Source organism: Staurois parvus, unplaced genomic scaffold (assembly GCF_062004578.1).
Source record: "Staurois parvus isolate SC_StPar_1 unplaced genomic scaffold, SC_StPar_1.0 ptg000513l, whole genome shotgun sequence".
NCBI classification, from domain to species: Eukaryota; Metazoa; Chordata; class Amphibia; order Anura; family Ranidae; genus Staurois; species Staurois parvus.
In genome coordinates this window covers 3,985,634-4,000,045 of record NW_028318309.1, presented here as the reverse complement: position 1 = coordinate 4,000,045, position 14,412 = coordinate 3,985,634, and the positions used below count along the sequence as shown (strand labels likewise).

The window sequence follows — 14,412 nt, the reverse complement described above, 5'->3', positions numbered from 1 at the left end:
CCTTATGTATTATACATGGAGATCATATCCCCCTTATATATTATACATGGAGATCATATCCCCCTTATGTATTATACATGGAGATCATATCCCCCTTATGTATTATACATGGAGATCATATCCCCCCTTATGTATTATACATGCAGATCATATCCCCCTTATGTATTATACATGGAGATCATATCCCCCTTATGTATTATACATGGAGATCATATCCCCCCTTATGTATTATACATGGAGATCATATCCCCCCTTATGTATTATACATGGAGATCATATCCCTCCTTATGTATTATACATGGAGATCATATCCCCCTTATATATTATACATGGAGATCATATCCCCCCTTATGTATTATACATGCAGATCATATCCCCCCTTATGTATTATACATGGAGATCATATCCCCCCTTATGTATTATACATGCAGATCATATCCCCCCTTATGTATTATACATGGAGATCATATCCCCCCTTATGTATTATACATGGAGATCATATCCCTCCTTATGTATTATACATGGAGATCATATCCCCCTTATATATTATACATGGAGATCATATCCCCCCTTATGTATTATACATGCAGATCATATCCCCCCTTATGTATTATACATGCAGATCATATCCCCCCTTATGTATTATACATGGAGATCATATCCCCCCTTATGTATTATACATGGAGATCATATCCCCCTTATGTATTATACATGGAGATCATATCCCCCCTTATGTATTATACATGGAGATCATATCCCCCCTTATGTATTATACATGGAGATCATATCCCCCCTTATGTATTATACATGGAGATCATATCCCCCCTATGTATTATACGTGGAGATCATATCCCCCCTTATGTATTATACGTGGAGATCATATCCCCCCTTATGTATTATACATGGAGATCATATCCCCCCTTATGTATTATACATGCAGATCATATCCCCCCTTATGTATTATACATGGAGATCATATCCCCCCTTATGTATTATACATGGAGATCATATCCCCCCTTATGTATTATACATGGAGATCATTCAAATTAAAATTTATTCTATTTGAAATTAGAATTTCGGAAGACGGTTAGAATCTATTTTATTCTATTGTTTTTTTCTATTCTATTCTTTCCTATTCTATTCTTTTGTAATCTATTCTATTCGAATTTAAATTTATCCTATTCAAAAACCTGAATTTCAGAAGATGGTTATATTCTTTTTGTTTTATCTTATTTTATTTTATTCCATTCTATTGGTTGTTTTCTGTTCCATTGTTTTATTCTATTATTTTCTATTCTAATCTATTCTATTTAAATTCGTCTTTATTCTATTCAAAATTTGAATTTCGGAAGATGGTTATATTATTTCTGTTCTATTCAATTTTCTATTTATTTTTTTTATTTTCTATGCTATTCTTTTCTATTCTGTTATGTTCTTTTCTAGTGTATTATTTTCCATGCTATTCTATTAAAAATTTTAATTTTGGAAGATAGTTATATTTTGTTCTGTTCTATTCTACTCCGTTATTTTTTTCTGTTCTATTATTTTCTATTCTAATCTATTCTATTTGAATTTTAACTTATTCTATTTGAAATTCAAATTTTGGAAGATGGTTATATTCTTTCTATTCTATAGGTTTTGCTATTCTATTCTTTTATTTTCTAATCTTTTTTTTATTCTATTCTTTTCTATTCCAATGTAATCTATTCTATTCAAATTAAATTTTATTCTATTTGAAATTTGTATTTCGGAAGACGTTTTATGCTTTCTATTTTATTCTATTGTTTTTGCTGTTCTATTCTTTCAATTTCTATTCTATTCTTTTTTTATTCTATTCTTATCTATTCTATTCAAATTAAATGTTATTCTATTTGAAATTTGTATTTCGGAAGATGGTTTTATGTTTTCTGTTTTATTCTATTGGTTTTGCTATTCTATTCTTTTATTTTCTATTCTATTCAGTTCTGTTTTACTCTATTCTATTCTTTGATTTTTATTGTATTTTTTTCTATTCTATTCCCTTATTTTCTATTCTATTTTATTTTCTATTCTATTCTGTTTCACTCTATTCTTTTATTTTATATCCTATTCTATTATTTTCTATTCTTTTTTATTCTCTTCTATTCTGTTGTATTCTTTTATTCTCTATTCTTTTCTATTCTATTATAATTTATTATATTCCTGTTTTGAAATTCAAATTCGATTTTTTTTTAAATTAATTTTCAATTTCAGACGTAATTTAGTTTCATTATTTCGGATTCGTTTAAATTTGTTACTATTGTAATTTGGATACATACGAATCTCAGAATAATGAATAATTTGTTTGAATTTTGATTCAAACCGCATATGTCTACATGAAATAATGTGCACACTCAGCGTTATTAGAAGCAGTAGTGAAGATATGTCCTCTGTTGATCTGATGGTCACAATGTTGGTGTAGGGCAGGCTGGTAAAAGCAGTGAGGAAGCTGACAGGCTCAGAGAGACATCCTGACAGTGGAGGCATCTCGGACCAGACAGGGGCAGTCAAAGGACCACATTTGGCCCTGGGGCCATGGTTTTCCAAGGTTTGGGCGAGATAATGCTGGATTTCCTCCAGCCAGGATATGGGGCGGGCTCTATCTGTCTTGCTGCAGCTTTTAATGCACATTGTGAGAAGCTCACAGTGTGCGGTGAAATCAGAAAAAGCCATTTCATCATTAGTCTGGACTGGCTGATACTGACAACAGTTGACCATGCCGGTGCAATGTGTGTTGGCATAGCTGCTTGTAGTCTCAAACAAGTAAAAATGTTCAATATTTTTAATAAGCTCTTATTTATATTCCATTCAGCTATAAGTATTGACTATGAAAAATGTCCAGTGGATTCCTCAAGCATTCGAGGCTTCAATAACCCGTGTGGATATATATGTTCACCGCTTCCTGAGTAAGTACACCATAAAAATACAGGTCTTGTGTTAAAATGTGTCCTTTTTTTTTTTTAGCAAAAGCGTGGTGGTACACCTTATGTACTGGCAAAGGGTGCTTGGACATGCAGGCAAGCACCCCAAAATAATGGCTTGCAGCCCCAAGTAGCTGCTGCCAAAGAGACTCCTATATCCTATTCATATGTTTAATTATATCCTTAGCTAGCACTAGGCTGTCAGGAGCATTAGCTGATACTAGGCAGAGGGACTACTTAGGTGCAGGCAAACCACAGATTTACCCTGGCTGCATTTACAAACATTCCACATGGAGGAAAAATATATTTGAAATATATTTTAAAAATATTCTCCCCAAATATATTGACATATATCTGAAATACTACAATTTTGACCGTATTCAATATATATATATATATATATATATATATATATATATATATATATATATATACTGCATGTTGAAATGCGTTTTGATATATTACAAAATATATGCTAAATATTTTTCAAATACATATTTTTTAAATATATTCTTCGGATTTTTTTTAACATTTAAAAAAGTCATTCTAACATATATTTTTGCATATGTTTGTAAATGCATTCCAAAAATGTAGATTAAATGTATTTTTAAAGACATACAGTATATTTGAAAATGTATTTTTAAAAATATTTTTCATATATTTTGTAATAAAAACGTATTTCAACGTACAGTGTATCTATATATATATATACAGTATATATATATATATTGAAATATATTTAGAAATATATTGAATACGGCCAACATTGTAGTATTTCAAATATATGTCAATATATTTTGGAAAAATATTTTTTAAATATATTTAGAATATATTTTCTTCCATGTAGGCTTATTTTATAGATCCGGACTAGCTCAGTCAGTCCCTGATAAGGATACCTGCACCTATTCTTTCAGAAAAAAAAAAGCCCTGAGTAGATGTAAAGCACTGTGTATCATAATTAGTTGCATTTTTAATTTTTTTTTTTTTTTAAATGGCATACTTCTTTTCACCTCACCTTTTGTTTCATCTCACCTCTGCATCTCATGCAGCCCATTTGCCTCTTGTCTACATGCATGTCAGTGATGGGATGGGTTTCCTGATGGTGATAACAATATGGAATGTGCATTACAATTGCCACTTGTAGTTTCCTTTGGACATCTGGGTGGCAAAGAAGACGGACATTGGGGAGACAGGAACAAAGTGTTGTCACCTTAAAACAGGAAGTGCCTGAAAATAAACCATCATGGCAGGATCACAGGGATTGTTTTAAAGATGTTAACTCTAATTATATTTTGCCCTCCCTGGTTTCCCCCTCCTTCATCAAGATTGGTGTTCCATTTAATAAAATAGGTTCACCATGCAATATGCACAGAACTGGGGGAATACTAGGGATGCCCCATGGACTGTTTTTTGCCTCTCTTGGTGACAACAGCAAGGCTCCTTCCACCTCATTATGCCCAAATGCTAGGTCATTCTGATGACTTCAGCACTTCCTGGTAGTGCCAAAATTTGCCTGGTCCTTCCTGGATTCCACATATTCCCATTGACCCATCATTATGATGGCTGCCCATCTGAAACCATTGGAAGAGCTTAACAACCAGGCAACTAGCAATTCCAGAGAGGGCAACAAATGAAACCTTTATAGTCTCTCGCTAAAGGGTTCCATTATCAGGATCTCCCCAATAGGCAGTCACTATCTCCCTGATAGATAGTCACTAGAGGAGAAATCCACAAATCTGTACAAGACATAGTCATTAAAACTAGCGAGGTCTAGGTCTAGCAATTCCAGAAGAAGAGGTCAGCAAATGCAGCCTTTATAGTTTCTCGCTGCAGGGTTCCTCTTTCAGGATCACCCTGATAGGTAGTTACTATCTGCCTGATAGGTAGTTGCTAGAGGGGGAATCCACCAATCTGTACAAGTCATAGTCATTAAAATTAGGAACATCTTAAGAGGTCTAGGCCTAGCAATTCCAGAAGAAGAGGTCAGCAAATGCAGCATTCATAGTCTCTTGCTGTAGAGTTCCTTTGTCGGGATCTCCCTGATAGGTAGGCACTAGAGTGGGAGTCCAAATTGGGAACTGCTAGAGACGTTTCACATCCAAATTAGCCATATGCCTTGTCCCCCCTTGTCTGAATGGCAATTACCATGACTCATTAAGCTCAAAAACCAACTTGGTTACATTCTATTTTGAAATTATATCATGTATCTCCAATACATAACATTATTTCAAAATAGAATGTAATCCAGTTGGGTAATCGACCTAAGCGATTCATGGTAATTCCCATGCAGACAAGGGGGGAACATAGTGTACAGCTATTTTTGATGTGATATGCTTAGTATTCCCAATTTTATTGACTATGTCCTGTACAGATTGGTGGATTCCCCCTCATATGACTTCCTTCTGGGAGATGATGATGTCTCTTTACTTTTACTCCATGCATCTGTGCTTGATTTTGTATATGTCCATTGCATGTACTCTCACCAAATGGAAAATAAAATAAAACATACTGACCCACAAAAATGGCCGCTCAATGACACCAAATGCGGAATTTTCTTATGTCTCTCTCCTCATTTGAAGCTCACTGTATTCATCTATTCTCTCCAGTTTCTTTGAGAATTGCTGTGATCTATCAGACTCCTGGACTGGTATCAAACTTCCTTGATGACTTCTCTGCCTGGCTGCCGCACTTTCTCTCTTCTGAAACTCCCACAATCATTTTCGGTGACTTCAACATTCTTGTTAATCTTAGCACTCCTGCTACTTCAAAACTTCAGAGCCTAACCTCATCTTTTGACCTAAAACTATGGAAACATGCTTCTACTCACTCTGATGGCAGCTGCCTCGACCTTGTATTCTCCTACCTATGCACTCCTTGCAACCTCACCAACTTTCCTTTTCCTCTCTCTAATCACTAGTATGTTAGCTTCACTCTCTCCTTGTCTTCCTCCTCCTTGTCTTCCTCCTCCTTGGCTTCCAACTTCCTAACAATTACCCATAGAAACCTTCACTATCTTAAACATTCACTTCTTTTTTTCTGCAACAGATTGTCTCTATGACAAAATCTCAGCCCTGTCCTTCCCCAACCTGGCCATTTTTTTCTACAACAGTTCTCTGTCATCCACTCTGGTCACATTGCCCCCTCTCACTACACACAGAATCAGGCCCTGACTGCTACAACCCTTGCAAACAGACAATATCAGATGCCTCAAAAAAAGTAGCTGCGCTCTTGAGCGTTTATGTTGTAAGAATAAGTCCCAGCAAGACTTCGACTAATATAAATCTGCCCTTCAAAAATACAATTCTTGTCTCCACACTGCCAGACAGACCTATTTTATCACTCTCATTAACACCCTCCATGTCAACTCTCTTCTATCTTTAACTCTCTACTTTGTCCTTTATTAACTCCACCCGCTAACTCACTCACTACCCAGGAGATCGCTAGTCACTTAAAAAATAAGATTGATATAATTTGTGATGAGATCTCCACTGTAAAGATATCTCACCTTACACACCTTGAATGTCTAGTCTACAACTGGCTGAGCTGACACCTTATTAAGAATAACCTTCTTGATCCCCTTCAGTCTGGATTTCGCCCACAACACTCCACAGAAACTGCTCTCCTAAAACTCAGAAATGACTTGCTAACAGCTAAAACCAACGGTCACTATTCCATACTCTTACTTCTGGACTTCTCCGCTGCCTTTGATACAGTTGACCACCCCCTCCTCCTCAAACAACTCTATTTCCTTGGTCTCCATGACTGTACTCTCTATTGGTTAAAATATTAACTATCTCACTGCACCTTCAGTGTCACTGACAACTCTACTTCCTCCTCTCCTATTACTTTTACCATTGGGGTCCCCCAAGGTTCTGTCCTTGGACCTCTCCTATTCACAATCTACACCTCTTCCCTGAGTCAGCTGATAGCTTCCTATGATTTCCAATACCATTTCTATGCTGATCACACACAAATCTATATCTCTACCCCTCAGCTAACCCCATCAGTTTCCTCACAAATCACTGATTTACTAACAGACATATCAGACTGGATGTCACACCACTTCCTCAAACAAAATCTATCCAAAACTGAGCTCATAATATTTCCTCCCCCACATGCCTCTTCCCCTGATTTATCTGTCAAGATCAATGGCACAACTATCAACCCATCCCAACATGCTAGGGTGCTAGGGGTAACTGTCCTTTCAGGCCCACATCCAACCCCTGTCCAAATCATGCTGCCTCAACCTCTGCAATATGCCCCTTTTTAACCAGCTGTTCAGTATCTAGTACCCCTCTCTGCCAATCATTCCACTGGCTTCGACTCACCCAATTAATACAATTCAAAGTACTAACAACAATTTACAAAGCCATCTCCAGATTGGCCCCCAGCTACATCACTAACACAGTCTGTTTGATAACAAAATATCAAACAGACTGTGCTCTGCTTCTAACTGAAACACTGCATTTTTACTTTCTCCATCAGCTCATCTCCCACAGCTATTAACTTTTGTATCACTTGACCCTCCCTCTTAGATTGGAAGCTCTAATGAGCAGGGCCCTCTGATTCCACTTTTACCAAATTGTCTTGTAACTGTAATGTCTGCCTTGATTTTGTAAAGCGCTGCACAAACTGTTGGCGTTATATAAATCCTGTATATAATAATAATAATTATGTTTTATCCTTCTTTTGTTTAATGCAGGAACCCAGCACATTCCAAGCTTGTGGTCTACATCCAGCCTCAACTTGGTGGTTTGATACCACGATCTGTGGTGGAGTCGGCATTACCCAACAACGTTGTAGGCCTCCTTATAAATGCTCGGGAAGGAATTAAAAATGTTTTCCAAAACACTATTTAAAAATGTAATGCTGGCTCGCCCTTCCTGGGAGGACAGTGAAGATGCTAAGATATCTGACAAAATTCTCATGTACTACCAAATTAGTTCTGGGAAGCTGAACTCCAGCAGATATAAAGACAAAAATTACACAGCTCTTTATTCAATAATACATTATTAGATTAATTTTTTTTTAATGTAAGTGGTGAAGTTACCTGAATCTGACCAGGTATCAGTCTCTTGTTCCTGTACATCAGAGCTCACACTGGAAGAAGGAGAAACAGCACAAGGAGTCAATTAGTTGTGCTGAAGTGCAAGGAGTGTGCCACAAAGGGGATAGAGCAAACAGATGAGCCCATCGGCCGGCTGCTTCTCCTTTTACTGTCCAGTCACAGGGTGGAGTTGGAAAAATGACCTGTAAGTGAATCTGCAACAGTTTTTTTCCCCCACCAGACAAAATGGTGCCATGTGGCAGTGCTGTGTATATCTTGGGATTGCATGGGCAGCAATACAAATCTATTGGCAGGCAATACAGCTTCTATACACTCACTAGCCACTTTGCTAGGTACATCTTGCTAGTACCGGGTTGGATTTGCCATTGCATAGATTCAACAAGGTGTTGGAAACATTCCTATGAGATTTTGGACATGAGTTACTGTTGTCTTTCCATCATTTTGAACCAGTCTGCTCATTCTCCTCTTATATCTGACATAAACAATTCATTTTTCTGGCGCATGATGGCAGCATACACTGGGTTGTGGCTCCGCCCGCACAATTTAATAGGACCGGTTAGCTATAAGTTCTTTAGCCAGGACACACCACATCATTCTCCTTTATGTCCTCGTGTGTAGGACCGGATGGAGCGCACAGTACCCCTTATGACATTCGCCCCAACCAGGTTAAGCCTCTCCTGGGTGGAAGTCCCATCCTGTGCAGCCTCTAAATGAGCTAGATGGAGGAAACCCCAGTCTGATGATCTCAGGGGTAAGATAAGTAGCGCTAATCAAGCTTCAAGTAAGCTTCAAAATGCGTTGTAGCGGTTCTCCTCTCCAGAAGTGACGGATCTGATCAGGGAGTCTGTCAGAGAGTCAATTTTGAAGGCATCAACCACTGCTTTAGACTCAGCAGCTCAGAGCACTGATGCGGCCCCCCACATCCCCCAAAAATCAGATAGCTCATCAGAGAGTGAAGATATAGAAGGCTCTACAGGATTTGACTTCACCTTGGTTGAACCATTTGCCAAGTCAGTCAAGGAGGTGATTGGTTGGGAGGAGGCGAAATAAATGCCTCATAAGACCAGAAGATATTTACCAAACCTTAAAAAGGAGCCTGAGGTCTTTCCTTTTATTGGTGAGCTGGATGAGCTCATTCAGGATGAATGGCAAAAGACGGACAAGAAGATAAGTCTCAACAGCAGATTGGAAAAATTGTACCCTTTAAAGGAGCCCACGGTGAATCCATTAATCTCTGCTCCAGTCTTTGACACATCCTTGGTGCGTTTAGCCAGGCATGTAATGCTACAAATGGAGGATGCGGTTACATTCAGAGATGTGTTAGACCACAGACTAGATCTTGACCTGAAGCGTACATACACAGCAGCAGGTGGTGCCTGCAGACCGGCCATTACTCTGGCAGCGGTAGGAAAGGTGGTATCCAGCTGGACATCCAACATTGAAAAATCATTAGTGGAAGGAGCGGATCAAGAAAAGTTTGTACCAGCTCTTCAGGAGCTTAAATTAGCTGGGGACTTTGTGGCGGAAGCATCCATAGATGTGGTCAGATCTTCTGCGAGAGCAATGCTATCCTCTCTTGTTGCTAGGAGGGCTCTATGGTTGAAGCCCTGGACGGCAGACGCTGCATCAAAGACCAACTGGTGCAAAATACCTTATGACGGGGTTAACTTATTTGTCTCCAAGCTTGACTTGGCCATCTCCAAAGTTACTGGTGGGAAGTCAGGCCTGATTCCATCAGATAAGAAGCCCGGACCGCAAAGGGCTTCTTATAAACAAAACTTTCTGGATAAGTACAGGGAAGCAAGATCCTACAGACTGGGGAGGGAGTTTAAAAGAACATGGAAAGGAGGACAATCTTCCCTTTTAGAGCTTCAGAGGCCAAAATTGTCTTCGGTGGGGGACCAGCAGAAGTCCTTTAGAAAGTGTGTCTGTTCAGCCTGTGTCTGTTGGAGCCAGACTCAGGTTTATGCACAGGTTTGGGCAGACCATATAGCAGATCCATGGGCAGTTTCCACCATTTTGATGGGTCATCACTGGCAGTTCAAAGGGAACTTCCCAAGCAACCATTTTCAAGCGACCAGACTTCCTTCAGACCTGGGGAAGAAAAAAATCCTAACCAAATACATATTGGAGCTACTTCAAAAACGTGCAATAATGGAGGTTCCACCCTCTCAACAAGGAAAGAGGTTCTACTCACCCTTATTCCTGGTAAAAAAGAAATCTGGCAATCTTTTGTCCAGTATTAGTCATGAAGGGCCTCAACAGAAGAATACATCTGGAATCCTTCAAGATGGAAAGTCTTCAGTCTATCCAGCTTGCGATAAATCTAGGAGACTGGATGCTGTCCATAGATTTATCGGACGCATATCTTCATATACCCATTCATCCGGCCTTCCAAAAGTATCTCCATCAATCCCCAGCATTTTCAGTTTTAAAGCTTGCCCTTCGGAATATCTACAGCCCCCAGAACCTTTTACGAAAGTCCTACTGCCAGTAATTGCACTCCTGAGAGAAAGGGGACTGAGAGTCCATCATTTTCTAGATGACATACTCCTACTGGCCAGCAATAGGAATACTCTTGTTCAACATCGGGAGCTGCTGATTTACACTTTGCAACACTTCGGGTGGCTGATAAATTGGAAGAAGAGCAGTCTACACCCTACTCAGAAGATGGTCTTCCTGGGTGCTCTGCTGGACACCCAAGCCAATGTGGTTCAGCTGCCACAGGAAAAAGTGGACCCACTGGTCCACAAAGTGAAATAGGCTCTGGTGGTAACTTCCATGCCAGCCCGGACTTACCTCAGCATTTTGGGTTTGATGACTGACATGTTCCCTATGATTCAGTGGGCTCAGTGGCACACAAAAACATTTCAGAATGCTTTCCTCACACAGTGGGACAGAGTGTCGGTGGATCAATCAATTATCATTCCGAACAAGGTGAAACAATCACTGGGGTGGTGGACTTGCAACTTGATGAAGCCTCGCCTGATTGTTCCTCCTCAGCCAGGGGTAGTCACATTGGATGCCAGTTTGGAAGGCTGGGGGGCGCATAAACAGAATCAAGCAGCCCAGGGACACTGGGCTTTCAAACCCCAGGGGTGAGTCTCGAACATCTTGGAACTCAGAGCAGCCTTTCAAGCCTTGGGTAAGAGTGTACTCCTGCGTCTGGACAACAGATTCACAGTAGCCTATATTCAGAGGCAGGGGGTACCAGGAGTTCAATGTTACTGGAAGAAGTCCGTCCTATCCTGAAGTGGGCTCAAATACATCTGACAGATTTAAGATCAGTTTATGTTCCAGCGACAGAGTATCATTTAGCTGACACTTTGAGATGGAATTTCTTGTCAAACAACGAGTGGTCACTGAATCCTCAAGTGTTCTCTCTCCTAATCCGAAGATGGGGCATCCCAGAAATAGACCTAGCAGCAACTCCGGCAAACACCAAGTGCCAGAGATTCCTGGCGAGAGTGCCATACTCCTTGGCAGAGGGGGTAGACTGCCTCCACCACCCATGGAGGTTCAGCCTGTGACATATATTTCCCCCAACACCTCTAATCACAAGGTTCCTGTCCACGCTCAGAAGGTCCACGAGCACAGTGATAGTGGTAATTACATTCTGGTCAAGAGGGCCATGGTTCACGACTCTTCTGCAGCTCAGTTTGGAGGATCCGATACGTCTTGTAGTAACCCCAGATCTTCTGTCTCAGGGTCAGTTCCTGCACCCAGCACCGAAGAGGCTACACCATATGGCTTGGAAGCTGAAAGACAAAGGTTCTTAAAGTATGGCTGTTCTCAGGAGGTGGTGGAAACTCTGCTCCAAACTAGGAAAAGCACCAAAAACAACACGCATTGGAAGATATGGCAAAGCTTCTCAGTTGCTCAACAGCAGTCTTGGGATTCGTCAACCTCTGAGGTGGAACAAATTCTTCAGTTCCTTCAAATGGGGCTCAATAAAGGTCTAAGTGCAAGTACCATGAAGGTCCAAATCTCAGCTCTCTCTGCCATGACAGGAATAAAGTGGGCCGTGAATCCACTTGTCATCCAGTTCATAAAAGCATGCCTGAAAATCAGACCACTAAGGAAGCCCATATTTCCCGCTTGGGATTTGTCAATAGTGTTGGAGGTCTTATCACGTTCCCCTTTTCATCCGTTGGAGTCAGCCTCATTGTGGGACTTAAACTTGAAAGTGTGCTTTCTCATTGCCATAACTTCAGCAAAAAGAGTTTCGGAGATACAAGCACTAGTCATCAAAGAGCCCCATCTCATCTTTTATCCTGACAGAGTAATTCTGAGACCCTCGGACCATTTCATTCCTAAAGTAGCCACTTCATTACACTTTAATCAAGAAATTATACTACCATCATTCTTTAGTGAGCAAGAGACGTTACATAAATTGGACATTGGGCAAAGCATCAAGGCTTATCTGGCGGCCACCAATTCATTTAGGAAGTCAGACAATCTCCTGGTAACTCCTCACAGTCTCAGAAAGGGGCAAGTGGCATCATCTTGCATTATAGCATCATGGCTCATAAAAGCTATAAAAAAGGCCTACGCAGCACAACAACTTCCAGTCTCTCAGCCTCATTGTCCTATTAAGAGAGGACAGCTTGGGAAGCAGGGAAGGAGCCGGCCCCACGTAAGACCTGAAGGCACCCGTATGGAAGAGCAATATATTTGAAATATATTTTAAAAATATTCTTCCCAAATATATTGACATATATTTGAAATGCTACAATTTTGGCCATATTTATATATATATATATACAGTTGTGACCAAAATTATTCAACCCCCACTGAAATTGAGTGTTTTGGCCAGTTTGACATTGCTTTTGATCATTCAGTCATCTTGCTTACATTTACATTAAAGAGGCACTTGTAGGTCAGACAAATATAACATAACAGTTATAATGAAATAACCACAAATGTCTTTTCTGTGCTCACAGCATTATCAGTTTTATTCAACCCCCAAGTGACATTCAATCTTAGTACTTAGTACAGCATCCTTTTACAGTTATAACAGCTTTTAAACGTGAAGCATAGCTTGACACAAGTGTCTTGCAGCGATCTACGGGTATCTTCGCCCATTCTTCATGGGCAAAGGCCTCCAGTTCAGTCACATTCTTAGGCTTGCGCACTGCAACTGCTTTCTTTAAGTCCCACCAGAGGTTCTCAATCGGATTTAAGTCTGGTGACTGCGATGGCCACTCCAAAATGTTCCAGCCTTTCCTCTGCAACCATGCTCTAGTGGACTTGGAGGTATGCTTGGGATCATTGTCCTGTTGAAAGGTCCAACGTCTCCCAAGCCTCAGGTGTGTGACGGACTGCATCACGTTTCCATCCAATATCTCCTGGTACTGAAGAGAATTCATGGTACCTTGCACACGCTGAAGCTTCCCTGTACCTGCAGAAGCAAAACAGCCCCAAAGCATGATTGACCCTCCACCATGCTTCACAGTAGGCAAGGTGTTCTTTTCATCATAGGCCTTGTTCTTCCTCCTCCAAACATAGCGTTGATCCATGGGCCCAAACAGTTCTAATTTTGTTTCATCAGTCCACAGAACACTATCCCACAACTTTTGTGGTTTGTCCACATGGCTTTTGGCATACTGCAGTCGACTCTTCTTATTCTTTGGAGACAGCAAGGGGGTACGCCTGGGAGTTCTGGCACGGAGGCCTTCATTACGCAGTGTGCGTCTTATTGTCTGGGCTGAAACTTCTGTACCCACATCTGACAAATCTTTTCTCAGTTCCTCAGCAGTCACACGGGGACTTCTCTCCACTCTACGCTTCAGGTAGCGCACAGCAGTCGAAGTCAGCATCTTCTTTCTGCCACGACCAGGTAGCGTTTCAACAGTGCCCTTTGCCTTGAATTTGCGAATGATGCTTCCTAAGGTGTCTCTTGGTATGTTTAACATCTTTGCAATCTTCTTATAGCCATTGCCCTTCCTGTGAAGAGAAATCACCTCTTCTCTTGTCTTCCTGGACCATTCTCTTGCCTTCACCATGTTTGTAACCACACCAGTAAATGTCTAGAAGGAGCTGAGTATCACAGTCATTTTAAAGCTGCCTAATTGGTGCTTATTATGCTTGATTGCTGCTCGGTGACATCCACAGGTGTTTTCAATACCTGATGGAAAGCACCTGTATGAACCTCTGTTCTTCAGAGTGGTAGTCTTTAAGGGGTTGAATAATTGTGGCAATGAAGAAACCACATAAGAACCATTTACTACTGTATTACATAAACAATTGATGTCATTTTAGTTGCATTTGGGTAGTTACAACGTCCTTGTAGGATTTGATTCTGAATACAATTCCAAATGTACACTATAGTCCCTAAACCCCTTTACAGCATTGGGGGTTGAATAATTTTGGTCACAACTGTATATATATATATATATATATATA

General features: G+C 40.2%; 1 protein-coding gene across 1 annotated transcript in view; it reads left to right on the top strand.

Annotated features, from left to right (window-relative positions):
* The window catches only part of LOC149451858 (stAR-related lipid transfer protein 6-like), a 45,263-nt gene extending 37,317 nt beyond the window's left edge, over positions 1–7,946 (top strand). The window contains exons 6-7 of the mRNA XM_089690097.1: positions 2,831–2,924; positions 7,642–7,946. Of these exons, the coding sequence (XP_089546223.1) occupies positions 2,831–2,924; positions 7,642–7,798 (251 nt within the window). The 3' untranslated portion in view covers positions 7,799–7,946. The remainder of the gene's footprint in view (positions 1–2,830; positions 2,925–7,641) is intronic.
* Positions 7,947–14,412: the final 6,466 nt, after the last annotated feature.